This window comes from Schistocerca piceifrons, chromosome X (genome assembly GCF_021461385.2).
Source record: "Schistocerca piceifrons isolate TAMUIC-IGC-003096 chromosome X, iqSchPice1.1, whole genome shotgun sequence".
NCBI lineage: Eukaryota > Metazoa > Arthropoda > Insecta > Orthoptera > Acrididae > Schistocerca > Schistocerca piceifrons.
The window spans coordinates 736912165-736929538 of record NC_060149.1 but is presented as its reverse complement, the minus strand read 5'-3'; the positions used below and the strand labels follow the sequence as shown (position 1 = coordinate 736929538).

The following is a 17374-nucleotide window of genomic DNA, read 5'->3' as shown; positions in this document are numbered from 1 at the left end:
CCCTGGAGTTCGCTTTCGTCGCCTCCTTCAACACCTTGATTTTTCACTCCCTGCAACCTTTCGAGTGGGCGAGAGCCACACGCCACCTTGGCTCCAGGCTCAGGTTCGCGTTCACCTTGACCTCAGCTCGCTCCCAAAGGAGGTTACCCCCGGTTCGGTATACCACTCCCGTTTTGTCTAACTTCGTTCGAAGTTCATTAATATGACCTTCATTTATACAGATGGCTCTAAGACCAATTACAGGGTTGGGTGTTCTTTTATTGTCGGGGCACAAAGTTTCAAATACCGTCTCCATGGCCATTGTTCGGTCTTCACAGCTGAGCTCTTTGCCCTCTACCAGGCAGTTCTTTACATCTGCCGCCACCGACATTCTGCTTATGTCATCTGCTCCGATTCCCTGAGCGCCATCCAGAGCCTCAGTGATCCGTATCCGGTTCACCCATTCGTGCACTGGATCCAACGCTCTCTTCAGCAGCTGGTGGACGACGGTTCTCTGGTTAGCTTTATGTGGGTTCCTGGCCATGTCTGTATCCCTGGGAACGAATCTGCAGATGCCGCGCCCAAGGCTGCGGTTCTCCAGCCTCGGACAGCTTCTTGTTGTGTCCCTTCATGAGATTGTAGCAGGGTCATTTGTCGGCGCATTTTATTGCTGTGGCATGCCGATTGGGCTGCACTTACGGACAACAAGCTTCGGGTCTTGAAATCTCTTCCCGCAGCTTGGACGATGTCCTCACTCCCTTCTCGGCGGGAGGAGGTCGTTTTGGCCCGGTTAAGAATTGGACACTGCCGGTTCAGCCATCGCCATCTGCTGACGGCTGCGCCGGCGCCGTTCTGCCCATGTGGGCAATTGCTGACGGCCCGCCACATTTTAACGTCCTGTCCGGATTTTAATACACTGCGTCTTGATCTTGGCCTGCCATGTACTCTAGATGCCATTTTAGCGGATGACCCAGGAGCAGCTGCTCGCGTTCGTTGTTTTATCAACTTGACAAACCTCTCTAAGGACATTTGATTATGCTGTTTTTTTTTAATCCTATGCCTGTCAATCTGTCTTTTATCGTGTGTTCCCTTTTAGTTGCTGTTTTAAACTTGTGCCTCGCGGTGCATTCCTAACGTAGTCTGGGCGCTAATGACCATTGAAGTTGTGCGCCCTAAAACCACAAAAAAAAAAAGAGTAATAAATGGTGGTGCTAAAGATGAAAGATATGACTAAACAATGTGCTTTGGCAAAAATAATTCATTGATATCTTTAATGAATCAATTGAAGAAGTAGGAAATGCTATTACTAAAACCTGGTCACGTTATCAGAGTTATTAATAAAATTGTCTATTATCAACAAATACAAGTATTTTTATTTCCTCCGGGTTTTCACCTGGTTACGTCATGAGAAGACTAAAACAATTGATATCATCAGGCAGTGTAGATATATATGACATATCTTGCAATATGCTGAAGCAAATAATAGATTGTATTGTTATCCTATAACTTGTTGTAGAAACTTTTAATTCCAAGGGATATTTTCATGATGAGCTTAAACACTCTAGGGTTGTTCTAGTATATAAAAAGGGAGAGAAATATTCCCCTTAAAACTTCAGGCTAATTTCAATAGTCCCAGCTTTTTCCAAAGTACTGGGGTATATAATTTACCATCAGCTTCCTATGTGCTTTGAAAATATGGGAATAATTATTGGAGCACAATATGGTTTTAGGAAGTACCTGTCAACATTTGATGCCATAGACTCTGTAGTCAGATACCCCCTCAAGTTTTCAAGGGCAAAGTTGCTGCTCATGTCACTTTTTGTGATCTATGTTTAAAACATACCACTTAGAGAAGAAATTGACTTTGAAATTAGAGGTAACAGCCTCAGTCTATTAAAATATTTTCTAATGAACTGTAAGCAAGTTGTCTATGTTGGCTCAGAAATTTCGTGTAGAACACGTTACCATTTCCTAATGCTCATGGTGATTAATGACCTGTCCATATTTTTTAGATCTAGTGCTGTGCTATATGCAGATGACATAACTTTTCTTCACAGACTTAATGACAGGCTTTAAAAGAAAGGTTTTCCTCATAATGGTTGAAGCTATGTTAAGGACTTAGATGTTTATGTGGATGATTAATTGTCTAGGAGTCAACATGTAAAATATATTGAGGCTTATCACTGCCCCTTACAATAGTAATAGTTAACCAACTATTACGTTACAACCTCTGTAGTTGTACAAGAAAAATGAATCTTAGCTCCTACAAAAGTAATAGGTTCATTTAGTAGCTCTTCTTGTGCTACATTATTAGGAGTAAGACTAAATGTATCCATAGTCTTGTAGACAGGCAATCTTGATCTTCTTGTATATCTTCTCCTCCTGTACGGCATGGCTGTGTGCTCAGTGCGGCTGCCTCGAGTCGAATGAGTGTGCAGCTGCCTGTGCTGCGGAAGTTCCAACTGATAAGCGCCAGCAAACTGGGCGCGGCAGGAAGTAGCGCGCTGATAATCCAACATGGCGACCGCATCCGGTATTTTTAGTAGCGGATCGCGCTTAGTTAAAATTCTAACGTGATCCGACCAGCTCTAGCGGCGGCCGAGCGAAACTCGTTCGAGGTCACCCGCCAGTATGGTGGCACACACAGTTTTAGTTTATGGATACATTTAGTACTTAAATATGATGATTTATATTGAGTCTAATCGGCTACTTCATCAAATCTGTATGGATTTTAGTAGCATTTAGTATGTGAAATCCAGATTTCTCTCTTTTATCATAAGGTTCTGCAGACCATAGATAAGAGCAATCAATTGAATTATATATTCTTGACCTCTGAAGCTTTTTTATACTGTTTCACACTACATGATAACCAATAAAGTACACTGTTGCAGATTAGGTGTGTGACGGGAGGGAGTCTCGCCGTTGAAAGTGAATGAGGCATTTGGTATAGTTAACAAGAGACACATCTGATCCACTAACAAGTAATGCTCATGCAACTAATTAAACTAAAACTGTTTGGCAGATAGCATGTCAATTTGTGATGAATTAGTTTGTTTTTAATGTATTACAGAGATGTTGGCAACAAGATGCCATGAATTTCCCAACAAAAAGAAAGTATTTTTATGCTACAAATGTAAATAATCTTAATAGTGAGAGAAGTCTTAAGAAAGGTAAAGAAACTGAATGCCGTAGGAAATGTAAAGAATGCAGGTATACTGTGTATTTGGAACTCTACATTCTCAGCTATTGTAAGTTTTCCGACAACACAGTTTCCTCACAAATTTCAAACCTTCTTGAGTGTGTCTTCATTGTGATTAGCTTAGAGTAATGTTAAATATTCGGTTTTTGTGTGTAGTTTTAAGTTGGTTTTAATTTCAGCTATCGGTTAACTGTCCTGAGAGCTCTACCAAATCTTAAAAGACTAGATAACATAGAAGTGAAGCCGGAAGAAGTCTCAGAAGCGATGCAAATGGGGATGCCACTCATTCACCCAGAAAAAGCTGTTGCTCCATCTCCCATGATGTCTTCTGTGCCAAGACTGTCTCCAAGCCCTTCAGCTGAAGAAGTGCGAAATTAAATAAGTCAAACATATTTTTAAATTTTATTCTGCTTTTTAATATTACTGTTAACATTTCTTTTCTGCACAGTTTTCAATCTTTGTCATTTGAATAAAATACTAAATCATTTTTAGTCACTAGAATTCATTTTCAAGTGATAGGAATCTTGTTGAAGTCTTGAAACATAGTGTATAGGGTGTTACAAACCAAGCTAAATACAAAACTCATACTTCTACAGAATGAGACTGGTCACACACTATTTATCCAGAATGAATAAATAAGTTTAGGTGCAGTTTTTGCTAAGTTATAGCAGGCAATATGGCAAATTTTCTGACGTACAAGAGTAATTTTTAATGTTTGTAGCTGCAAAATTATAACAGCAACTTTTTTGACACCATTTTGAGAGCTGTAACCGGTTTTTAAAGTCATTGGAATGATGCTGTTAATGGAGTGAATTGTAGATAGTAGAAAGATGAAATATATATTTGCACAATCCTTTTGTTACACCACTCACTAATTAATGTGACATGGATTCTGTGTAATCACTGATTGATTATTGACTGCATTTCTCTCATCATTTTCTGTTCTTTGTCAGTATCATATTTTATTCTGTTGTTACATTTTCAAAGACGTATTGTGAGGACTTAGCACTAGGAGAATACCTTTCATCATACAGCCACACCACTAATCAAACACTTCAGGTGACATTCACTATTAATGAAAACTGTAGCCACTTTTTCAAAAGCTGTATACAATATGAAAGTATGTCTGAATTGTTACACAAGTAAGTAGTCTGATCACTACAATAACAGTGGACAGTGATGAGCTTAAAGTATAGCTGTAGCAGGTCCCGAAGAATTAGTGTAATATTCAAAGAAATCACTCCCACAGATGGAAATATTAATCAATGAAACTACCATTCTATCTAATTGATGTCTGTCTGTCGTCGAATTTACGGGGTGTCACGGGACAAATAATCAGTACTTGGACATATGCCAGGAACTCTCATGTGAAGCAAATAATTTCATGTGGAGATAGGCCATATTCTAAATGGTTTCCAAGATAGAACACTTGTAATGTATGTTACTATTTATTTTCTGTTTTATTCAATAAGGTATCAAGATTACATATATATGCATGCATATAGTAAACATTACAACACGCTTTTTACAGAGTATCAATTACGAAATACGTATTTTTAACAGAGTCACCTCTAAGTGTTGTTATATGTGTCACATTACAGCTGTTGTACAGTTCACAATAAATATTCATACATCCCACCGTAATCTTCAGTGCATTTGTGCACTCTTGGGAGAACATCTTGTGTTGCTTGTCTGAGTGGCTTTGCATGTTCCGTAATGAGGACAGCAGTGTCCATAATGTGACCAAGCAGTTCATCTTGTGTATTCACCCTTCGATTGTATGCCTTGGACTTCATCCAGCCACATAAACAAAAATCTAATAGCATAAGGTCTGGCAGTATTGGTGGCCAGTTAATTGTATTACCATGGCCAATCAAGAGATTGCAGTAAGTGTGGTTGAGATGTCCTCTCTTATTTCTGATAAGATGTCTAGGGACACCGTCATGCTGGAAATACATTGCAGTTCACGTGGCCAAAGGCATGTCCCCAAGGTTTCAACAAACAAATTTTGTAAGAAATGCAAATAATTCTGTCCCGTCATTCTCTCTTTGAAAATGACAGGACCTATCAGTATGTTACTGATCATGCTGCACCAAATATTGATTGAAAAATGTACTTAGAAATTGGTTTCCACTGTAGTGTGTGAATTTTCCTGTTGCCATCAATGATTATTACATGTGTTGTTGATTCCATACTGTGCAAATGTGGCTTCATCAGCGAACAGTATTAACGGAAGCAAATGATTATTGTCATTTAACCAGTGGCAAACTTCATGTACCAATGTAGTCAATGTGAAGATTGAGGACAGGCTGTATGTGAAATGGGTGCAAGTAATGTTCACCATACACACGTTCGTAGGACATTGACACGTGCAGAATGTCACTATGTGCTGATAGTAGGACTTTGCTACACCATTTCAACAATTTGTTACTATTCCTGCACATATTGTTGAACTACATGTTTAGAAGAAAAATAGTAACTTGAGAAAATACCCATTTCAGTCAGTGAGCTAAAAACTCAGATGAACACTATATGATGAGGAATTCGATCTGTTGGAAAGCTCTGACAGTATTCTTAGACAGCAGCAGGAGTACCACCATCACAGAAGCTGTAAATATAAATCATATCTGCATATTCTTAATTAGTGTAGATGTGTAGTATTTTTGCCAGCATGTGTACAAACACAGTTAACTGATGCTTCTCTCTGATACATTCTCAGTCCCTTGCACTACTTCACTCACAACACACCATGGACAATTGCACATTCAGTAGGCTAATTGAATGACAAAGACATCCAAAGCAAACAGGTTGGGCTAGAATAAAATGTCAAGGAAGTTGGATTGGTAAGTCACAAACATGTGCACCACTAGCATGAAAACAAGTGTGTATATTATATGTGTTCCGCCTTAGAAACCATTTGGAATGGGGAAGTCCTTTCCTTCAAATGAGCATTCCTGTCATACCCGTCAATACTGACCATTCCTCCTGTGACACCTTGTATTATAAGCTTGAACGTAGTGAGGTATCTCAGACAGAATGACCTCCTTATTAATAACTGAAATAAATTTCCTGTATATGTCTGTGATCATTGTAGATATTTTGTGGATAAAACCATATAGATTATGTTGTGCATTTCTTTATGCATTATGGTGTTTTACCTACTGCATCATCAGATAAATTCCTAGAACTTTCACAGTAAGGTTCAGTGTCAGTATCAGTTCAGTGTCAGTATCAGAAACCTATGTCTAATCTGACCAAATTAGGCATAAATTTTCTATGCTATCACTGAAGCTTGTTTTACAAGTTCTAATTTTTGCTCCACTTATGACAGTAGCCAAAACAGCATAATAATAAAGAAATATATTAAGTAATCTAGATGATATAATTGAAAAAAAGAGTAATCACAATTCCAGAAACATAGATCATTTGAAATTCAACTTGCAGTTTTCCCACATGACGTCCAAAAAGCCACAGGTGAAGGCAGTTGTGTGGATGCAGGATTTCTTGACATCTGAAAAGCATTTAACTCAACATCAGACCAACAATTACTGAGAAAGGTGCTGTTATGTGGTGTATCAAACAAGATTTGTGACTGAATTGAGGATTTCTTGTTGAGGAGGATACACCATGTTATCTTCGGTGGAGAATCATTGACAGAAGTAGAAGTAATGTCAGGTGTGCGTTGAGGGGAGTATTTATGGAACCTTGTTATTCATTTTGTATGTTAATGGCCTGGCACACGATATTAATAACAACCTCTGATGTTTTGCAAATGATGGAAATATGTATGATGAAGAGGAGAAAAAAGGATTGGAAACATGTATTAAATGTTAAATGGAATTGTGTACTTCACATAATGAAAAAAAAAAAAAAAAAAAAAAACCAGTGTCAGTGAGTCACAGCTGGAATCAAGTAACTCATACAAATACCTGGGTTTAACAAACTATATGGAATGGGCCTACATAGGCCCAGATGTAGACAAGGCAGGTGGCAGATCTCAGTTCATTGGCAAGGTATTGGGAAAATGTAGCTTGTCTACAAAGGAGACTTGCTTACAAGTCACTTGTTTGTTAAATCTTAGAATATCACTGTGTGCATGTGCATGTAACCCATACCAGGTAGGACTAACAGTAGATACTGAATATATACAAAGAAGGGCAACATGAAAGGTCACAGGTTTGTGTGTCACATGAGATAGCACCATGGAAATGTTCATGCCAGCTATCCAACAAAAGTCTTCTTAAAAAGTCTCCAGAAACAGTATTAAATGAAGCATCTGGAAATGTGCTTCATCTCACTGTTTATCACTCATGTATGGGTCATAAAGGCAAGATTAGACTAACTGCAGCATGCACAGAGGCATTTAAGTTATTTTTTGTCCTAAGCCCCATTGGTTATAGAAAAAGGAAGAAATCCATATATACAGGGTGAATCATCTAAAACTTGCAGAAAGGGCTATTCATATGCTGTTTTCACGTAATGGATAGGTAGTCAGGGGGCTCATATTGTAAGCCAATAAACAGATTGTAATACTTACAAAGCGTATTTTTTGTGAAAACATACACTGTTTTAAAAGGAACAATGTCTACTGACATTAACAAACTAAAACTGGAGTAAATTCGAATGTCAGTGATGTTTGTTGCAGGATTCAAGTGCAAGTCATTTATGAGATATCATCTTTTGAAAAGTTTCCACACCAACACTTGTTGGTACCATTCAACCTGTGTGGTTGCTAGGTACAATATTGCTATGTTTGCTTACAGTGTGCTTCTGTGTTCCTTGATGTTCCTTGAGTGCATCGTTACTTGCTAGTGCGTTAGCATGTGGCAGTCCAAGTAGTAGGTCGTGAGTGGATGATTGGACTTACCAATGCAGAAAAAGCCAACATGCTTATGGTACATGGAGGGTGTAGGAAGAATAAAATTTGTTCTTGTATGGTGTATATGGCAGTGTATACCAATAGACGTTGACCATCTCGGCAATTATTTATCAATCTCTCCAACTAGTTATGTGAAAGTGGTCGTGTAACACATAGACAATGTAACAGAAGGAACAGAAGAGGGGGAAATTAATGTTCCTGCTGCTGTTGTAGTTGATCCCTGTGTTAGCTCCCACATAGTCACATGAGGAAGTGGTATGAATCAGGAAAGTGTCCTACACGTTCTCCATCGACATGGGTGGTGGTGGTTAGTGTTTAACGTCCCATTGACAACGAGGTCATTAGAGACGGAGCTCATGCTCGCGTTAGGGAAGGATTAGGAAGGAAATCGGCCGTGCCCTTTCAAAGGAACCATCCCAGCATTTGCCTGAAGCGATTTAGGGAAATCACGGAAAACCTAAATCAGGATGGCTGGAGACGGGATTGAACCGTCGTCCTCCCGAATGCGAGTCCAGTGTGCTAACCACTGCGCCACCTCGCTCGGTCCCATCGACATAGGTTCCATCCCTAGCACATCTCTCTCCATGAAGAGCTGCATGGAAATGATTGAGGCTCATGTTAACTTCTGTACATGGGCATTAAGACATGATACTCCAGCTGTATCATGTATTTTGTTTAGCGGTGAAGCCACATTTACCAATCATGCCCAGGTGAACCACAGAAACATTTATTCTTGACCTGCTGACAATCCCTGTTGGCTATGTCATGGAGCATCATCGTCCATGGAGTGTAAATGTGTGCTGTGGGATAGTGAACCACCAGCTCATAGGCTCATATTTCATAGCCGGAACATTGGATTGGATTGGATTGTTTGGGGGAAGAGACCAAACAGCGAGGTCATCAGTCTCATCAGATTAGGGAAGGATGGGGAAGGAAGTCGGCCATGCCCTTTCAAAAGAACCATCCCGACATTTGCCTGGAGCGATTTAGGGAAATCACGAAAAACCTAAATCAGGATGGCCGGACACGGGATTGAACCGTTGTCCTCCCGAATGCGAGTCCAGTGTGCCAACCACTGCGCCACCTCGCTCGGTGCCGGAACACTGAACAAGCACAAATATTGCAGCCTCCTAACAGACCATCTTCCATGAATGCCAGAAGACATTACTCTGACGACTAGGAGGAACCTGTGGTTCCAACAGGATGACTGTCCAGCCCGTAGTGCGCGAGATATTACAGCAGGTCTTCACGAATTGTTTCCAGTTCATTGGATTGGATGCAGAGGGCCTGTACATTGGCCAGCCCATTCCCCAGATTTGACACCTGTTAACTTTTTTCTGTGAGGTAAGCTGAAAGACACTGTCTCCAAGGACATACCAACTACACCAAATGATACACAATGACGTATTAGTGCAGCCTGCTCAGACATCTCCACTGAAACGCAAGCACATTTGTAACACAGCCTGTGGTGATCAGTTGTCTCATTAGTGGTGAGAATCCACATAACTGGCATATGCACTTGTGTTGTTCTCTAGTGTGTGCTACCACAATTACTGTACAAGTGTCAGTGTGTGAACTTTTCAAAATATGATAATTTACCCTGCCTTTAATTTTTTAATGTCAGTAGGCATTGTTCTGTTTCAAAAGTGTATGTTTGCACAAAAAATATGCTTTCTAAGTATTGTTATGGTATGTTGATTGGCTAACAACATGAGCCCCAAACTACCAAGCCATTCTGTGAATACTGCACATCAATAGCAGTTTCGATTTAGATAATTTTGGAGTACAAGTTTTAGGTGATTTACCCTGTATAGTACCATGCTATGTACTTTCTGCTGTGAATTTCACAGTGGTTTGCAAAGTATGTATGTTGATGTAGAAATCACAAATAAACACACAAAACAGATCAGACTAATGAGTTTGCCTGTAAGTGGTACCTCTTTTTCTGATGGTGGGATAGTGCCTTGCAAAGCTGTTATCTTGTTACTGTTTGATTAAGTTCCATACCTGCTATTTCACTGAAGTCCTCTTTGTAGTCTCTTCCAGATGCCACAGAAGAAGTAAAAGATGTTAGTGTTATAATTTGACAGCTATAAATGTTAAAAGTTACTTACGGGCATTAGAAACACTGTCTGTTATCAAATAGTGAAAAAACACACCTGTGTATATGTAATCATTTTGGATGTATTTGATGCGACCGGTTTTAGCTTTATCACACTGTATTAAGGTGACATCTGTCATTTACCTTGCTTATGAGTGAGGCCATGTGCAAAATTTGCTTTGAACATATAGATCCTAACACTTTACATATGATTGAAATGTGCAGTTTGTCTTCTTTTCTCATTAACTTTAACTGATAGTTCATGGCACATGCATGAGTTATGATACTATTATGTATTTTCAAATTGTGAATGCCACAAGGAACATAATTTGGAAGTGACATTTGTGTTTTCTACACATTTTGGCAGTAGTGTCACCATAACCCTTTCGCGGCTCTGGCCATACATGTCTGGCTACAGGCATTGATTTACACCCAGTAGGTGGGAAGGCCTGATAGTTAATGGCACTGGCATATGCCTGGGTGCGGGAACAATAGATAAACATGCACTATAGAATAGCAAATCGATGTTGTCTGTGTTTTAACGTACCCACCAATGCTGTCATTATCAGCTCTTCTTGTCTGAAAGCACAACTACTTTCACCTGATCTTGGTTCCTTTCAGCTTAAGAGACAATCTATTAGATGCAATTTGATTTGCTAACCTACACAAACCAAAACACACAAACATATATAATCTGAGGGGGCAAGAAGTGTCCTAATGAACTGACATACCAGATTTTGCAAAAAGTGAACATTGGAACACACTACATGAAGTTCCTCAGCAACACTTGCTGCCATGCATACCAGCAAAAGGAGCCATGAGCCAAGCAAATTAAATTTGATTTCCTAACCTGAAAAGTACACATTGTACAAACATATATAATCTGAAAGAATATGGATTGTTCTTCAGGAGTATAAGATTTTTCATAAAGTGAACACTACAGCAAATTATTTGCAGTGTCTTAGCAACACTCACTGTCATGCATAACAGCAATTGGCATGCACTGGCAAACATGTGAAATTTCACTTCCTAATATACAATGTACTCACAATACAAACACACATAATCTGAAAGGGCATAGGTTACTCTTCAGGACTGATGTATCAGGTGTTTTAAAAGGTGAACAATGCAACAAAATACATGCAGTTTCTCAACAATACTCGCTGCCATGCTCAACAAAAGATGCCCTAGTATTTGGCGTCTTCACTAGGAACTGGTCGCTTTAAAATAATATACCTTGAAACATATTTGTCCATTGTCAATGAAATTTTAGTACATTATAAACACATTTATTGGTAGTGTAATTCTTAAGTTACAGAGTTTTCCAATTGTAAATAAAAAGCTCATGTCATTATCCGAAAACAACTTTTATCAGCCCAGAATAAATTTGTAACAGAAAGCATAGACTTGTTTTGAAACACTCTTTCGTGGTTAATTAATGGCAGCCACAGTGCCCATACAGTGCAATATTGATTTTACAAAGAATATTGTTGAAGAGTGGTTCTATGTGTGCTGGACTGTGAGATTAGCCTTCAGTGGCCACAACCTGCAGTGGTCTTTGGCTGAGTCAGGTGGGCAATACATTTATCATTGTTGGCAGGCCAAGCAGATAGGATGTTTGGCTCTAGCAGCCACAAAAGGGTTAAATCATCATCCTTAATTTCATTATATATCTGTGTCAATAAGGAAATTTGTCTGAGAATTTTCAGTAGTTGATGGATCTCATTTATACTGTATTTCATAATAAATCCACCGTGATCAGCTACAGTTGTGTATTGTACAAATTTTGGCAAAAGTATCTTGTTTTGAAGATTGTTTTCCTTTAATAGCAGTGTAGGTGATTCAGTAATTAGTCATATAGTTCCACCTTCTCATGTTGTAGACGACTTTTTTTCTAAAGAAGTTTTTGGAAGTTGGGGATAGTGACATAAACATTGCTCTTTTGAAGTCTACTGCTGTAGTGTAATGGTGTGTATCTGTACATATTAAAAATATCGTTTTATGTTCCATTTAGTTCCCCTTTCAATGGCAGTTCAGTAAGTTTCCACTGTTTTTGAGTTTGCTACTGAGCATAAAGACTTGAAGTTTCAAGCACCTCCAGAGACTCAGTAACTTTTATCCCAGGTTTTTCTCTTACTATAACAGAAAATAACTTTCTAGGGTGTTAATTGTTTCATTCTTAAAGGTAACTTGTAATCATTGTATTGTTAACAGATCCAGAAACGAAAATAGAATCAGGAAGTCTGTTTTATAGTTGTTTGTTGACTGTTAATAAAAATATTGCACCAGCAACAATGCAGCTCTGCCATGAATTAGTTCTTGGGTAAGGTATGTGTTAGTTGCTACCCATAAGCAACTGTAACTACCCTGGTTCTCATCAAGTGATTTGAGGCTGTGGCTAATGAATGTGTTGGGTGAGCTACCAAGAGAGGTATACCAGAGATAGCAAAAGTATCTAAAATATTATCATCTCTTGTGGACACTGTCTCCTCTCCAGGAAATAAATGACCTATCACCTCCAGTTGACTTAACTATGAGTGACATGTCAGTGGTAGGTCTATGGTCCTTGCACAGGGGAGGCAGTGACAAGGTGTACTCAAGGTACTACACCCATACCCCTTAGCAACAGGTATCAGGTGCTGTCTGCCACTGAAATTGAAATTGAGACAGTGTCACATATCGCACCTGTTGAAAAGCCTGCTGTGTCCTGTATCAGTCAGTTTGAACTTTTATCAATTAATGTTACTCCTTAGAGAAATTGCAGAAAAGTATGGGAAGGATCAGTTTGTGCACTCAATGACACATTGAGTATGTTGAAGGGAGGGAACTGGGTGTGGTGCACATTGGAACAGAGCAGACTATACCTTTCATGTGGGCCCTGAGATCATTGTTGAATCATTCTGGCCACAGGCAGGAAGACCAGTCTTGCTTACAGACTTTCATCAGAACTCAAAATTTGGAGCATTTTGCTCAAATCTGATCATGGCTGCCTGGTTCTGAATTGAATGGCAGGATTGTAACAGAGACTTTGAAGGTTATTTGATAAGTTAAGTTGTGAAGTGTGTGCTACATATCGAAAGCTGCTATTCAGGATTTTTACTGTGTGTTCGGTGCATGCAAGGAATTCTTTGATTTGGTGACTCTCCATCCATTCCAAACAATAATAGCTGTAGGAGACCCCAAAGTATTACTGTAAGGCCCAAAGAAATGCTTCACATGGATGAGACTATGAAAATCCTAGTGATAAATGCAGAATATTTCACATCAAAGTTCCAGTGTCTTAAGTACTACTAAAAAGATGTAAAGCTCACATAGCCCTTGGTACAGAAAGCTGGTTAAAACCTGAGACTGACAGCAGGGAGAATTTCTGGGGTAAATCTTAATGTATGTCAAAAGGGTAGACCAGTGGAAAACAGATGAGGTGTATTTGTCACAGCAGACAAGAAACTGTCACAAAACCCAAAGAAATTCTGGTAAGTAAATGCTGTCCATGGCACCAATGTTAATGTCCAGGCACTCACGGATGATACAAAAACTAAATACGAGCGTAGTGAAGCAAATGCAGGAATAGTGAACTGTACTTTCAAACATCCTTATATGTAAGGAAATCCAGGAATACTAATTGCTCCTGTTTAATTCTTGTGCCACTGTGAAGATAATTGGTACATATGTTTCTGTCAGAGATATTGAGAAACAGTTGGAACTACTAAAACTTAACACAGCTGCAGGACTTGATCAAATCCATATCAGATTCTATTCAGAATTTGTGACTGACTTAGTTCCTCTTCAACCAAAATACCCTGTAGATTCCTTCAACAGAAAACTGAGTCCATGGATTAGAAGAATGCACAAGTGACACCCATCTCCAAGTAGAGTAGCAGAAGTGAGCCATCAAAGTACCGTCCAATATTTTTGACATCAACTTTTTGTGGAATCTTGAAACATATGCTGAGCTCAGACACACAAGGTGTCTTGAACTGAATGACCACCTGCTTGTCACACACATGAATAATTATGAAAACACTGGTCAAGCAAAACCCAACTCGCATTCTTGTGACATGACATCATGAAAGCAATGGATCAGCAATATTGTTTTGACGTAGTATTTCGCGATTCCCATCTATGCTTGTTAACATAAGTCTGATCAGGTATCAAACAAAATTTATGATTGGATTGAGAAGCAATTTCAGCTGTACCGCAGGGAAGTGAGATGGGCCTCTCGATGTTCATGTTGTATAGTAATGACCTGGCAGACAACTTTGCAGACATAAAAAGACTACTGCAAGTGTATTAGGCATAAGTGAATACAGGTGGTTAAGGAATGAGACTGACAAGAAGTGCAGAACGGCAAGGCAGGAATGGCTAGAGTAGAAATGCAAAGTGATAGTAACATGGTTGACTATGGGGAAGATAGATGCGATGTACAGGAAAATTAAAGAAATCATTGAAGAATAGAATATCAGCTGTATGAATATCAAGAGCTCAGATGGCAAACCAGTACTAATCCAAGAAGGGCAAGACTGAAAAGTGGAGGGGTTATATAGATGGATGACACAAAGGAAAGAAATTAGAAGACAATGTTATGAAAAGGGAAGAGGAAGTAAATGTAGAGAGCATCTACATTGATACTCTGCAAATCACACGTAAGTGCCTGGCAGAGGGTCCATCAAATCACCTATGCAATAATTCTTTATTTTTCTAATCTCAAATAGCGTGCTGAAGAAATGAACATCTATATTTTTCTGTGTGAGCTCTGATTTCCCTTATTTTATGATGATCATCATTTCTCCATATATAGGTCGGTGTCCAAAATATTTACACATTCGGAGGAGAAAGTTGGTGATTGAAATTTTGTGAGAAGATTCTGCGGCAATGAGAAACACCATTGATTTAATGATGTCCACCCCAAATCCTCCATCATGTCAATGACACTGTCTCCTCTATTTCTTGATAAAACAAAACATCCTGCTCTTCTTTGAACTTTCTCGATGTGTTCCTGTAATCCTATCTGGTAAGGATCCCACACCTGCAATATTACTCCAAAAGAGGATGGGCAAGCATAGGGTAGGCATCCTCTTTAGTAGGTATGTTGCGTCTTGTACGTGTCCTACCAATAAAATTCAGTCTTTGGTTGGCCTTCCCCACAACATTTTCTGTGTGTTCTTCCCAATTTAAGTTGTTCATAATTGTAATTCTGAGGTACTTAGTTGAATTTACAGCCTTTAGGTTTGACTGATTTAGCATGTAACTGAAATTTAACAGATTTCTTTTAACACTCATGTGCACGACTTCACACTTTTTGTTATTTAGGGTCAATTGTCAAATTTCACACCAAACAAATATCTTTCTTAAATCATTTTGCAATTTGTTAAATCTATTGATGAATTTACTAGACAATAAATAACAGCATCATCTGCAAACAACCTAAGACGGCTGTTCAGATTGTCTCCTAAATCATTTATGTCGATAAGGAACAACAGAGGGCCTATAACACTACTTTGGGGAATGCTATAAATCACTTCTGTTTTACTTGGTGACTTTGTCAATTGCTACGCACTGTGACCTGACAGGAAATCCCAAATCCAGTCATATAACTGAGATGATATTCCATAAGCACACAATCTGACTGCAAGCCACTTGTGAGGCAGAGTGTCAAAAGCCTTCTGGAAATCTAAAAATATGGAAACAGTTTGAAAACCCTTGTCAATAGCACTCAACTTCGTGTGGGCAAAGAGCTAGTTGTGTCTCACAAGACTGATGTTTTCTAAGTCCATGTTGACTGTGCATTGATAAACTATTCTCTTCGAGGTAATTCACAGTGTTCTAGCACAATAAATGTTCCAAAGTCCTGCTGCGTATTGATGTTCATGATGTGGGACTGTAATTTAGAGGATTACTCCTACTGCCTTTCTTGAACATTGGTGTGACCTGTGCAACTTTCCAGTCTTTGGGTACAGATCTTTCATAGAGCGAGTTGTTGTATACGATTGTTAAGTATGGAGCTGTTGCATCAGCATACTCTGAAAGGTTCGTAATTGGTATACAGTCTGGACTGGAAGACTTGCTTTTATTATGTGATTTAAATTGCTTCACTACTCCAAGGATATCTACTTCTAAGTTACTCATGTTGGCAGCTGTTCTTGATTCAAATTCTGGAATATTTACTTCATCTTCTTTGGTGAAGGAATTTTGGAAGGCTGTGTTTAGTAACTCTGCTTTAGCAGCACTGTCATTGGTAGTACTTCCTTTGCTATTGCACTGAGAAGGCATTGATTGTGTCTTGCTGCTGGCATTCTTTATGTATGACCAGAATCTCTTTGGATTTTCTGCAGCACTTTTGATATAAAGTTTCAATGTGGAAACTATTATAAGCATCTCACAGTGAAGTCCACATTAAATTTCAAACTTCTGTAAAAGATCACCAAACTTGGAAAGTTTGCATTCGTTTAAATTTGGCGTGTTTTTTTCATTGTTTCTGCAACAGTGTATATTAGGAAATGAGGCACTAAAAGTAGTAGATGAGTTTTGTAAACCTTGAAAGCTATTGTGACTATGTCATTTTCCATGTAGTAAACTTCATAGCACAAAAAGTCCTTGCCAAGATAGGCTAAAGTGGCATCCTATGCCATCCTACCACAGAAATTATAATCAGAGCCTAAGGCAAGTGATTGTCCACACGTCCTAACCTTAAACTGGGACCAATAGTGGGAGAGACATTTTCATATTGCAGGACTATCACCTGTAATTCTTATCATCATTAGGTTATCTGCCTTTCAGCAGATTTAGACTTCATAATCCTCCATGCTTCTCTGCCCTCTACTTTCCTCTTTGTTTGGTACCCTCCTTGTGGTCTACTGATACCATCCAACACTTGATATCTTCTTCTGCCCTTCCCTCTCTTCCCTAGAATAAAATCTTCAGTTGCCTCTACTAGAAGGAAGTCTCACCTCAGATTGTGTTCTACCCAGTTTACCTTCTTATTCATCGATGTCAGCAACATCTTCCGATCTTCTCCCACTCTTCTCAGTATCTCCTCATTCCTGACTTTCAGTCTAGTTGACCTCTGTTCTGCACCATATCCACATTTTACAATCTTCAATTCTTCTCTTGTCATGCTTTCTCAAAGTCTATATTTCTGCTCCACACAGGGCCACACTCCATATCAGGCATTTCATTAGTTACTTCCATAAGTCTGTGTTCAAACCATTACTTAAGA

General features: G+C 39.0%; 1 protein-coding gene across 1 annotated transcript in view; it reads left to right on the top strand.

The window, feature by feature from the left end:
- Nucleotides 1-17374, top strand: part of LOC124722743 — a 297887-nt gene that overhangs the window by 161946 nt on the left and 118567 nt on the right. Inside the window, exon 4 of the mRNA XM_047247884.1 lies at nt 3358-3544. Within this exon, the coding sequence (XP_047103840.1) occupies nt 3358-3544 (187 nt within the window). The remainder of the gene's footprint in view (nt 1-3357; nt 3545-17374) is intronic.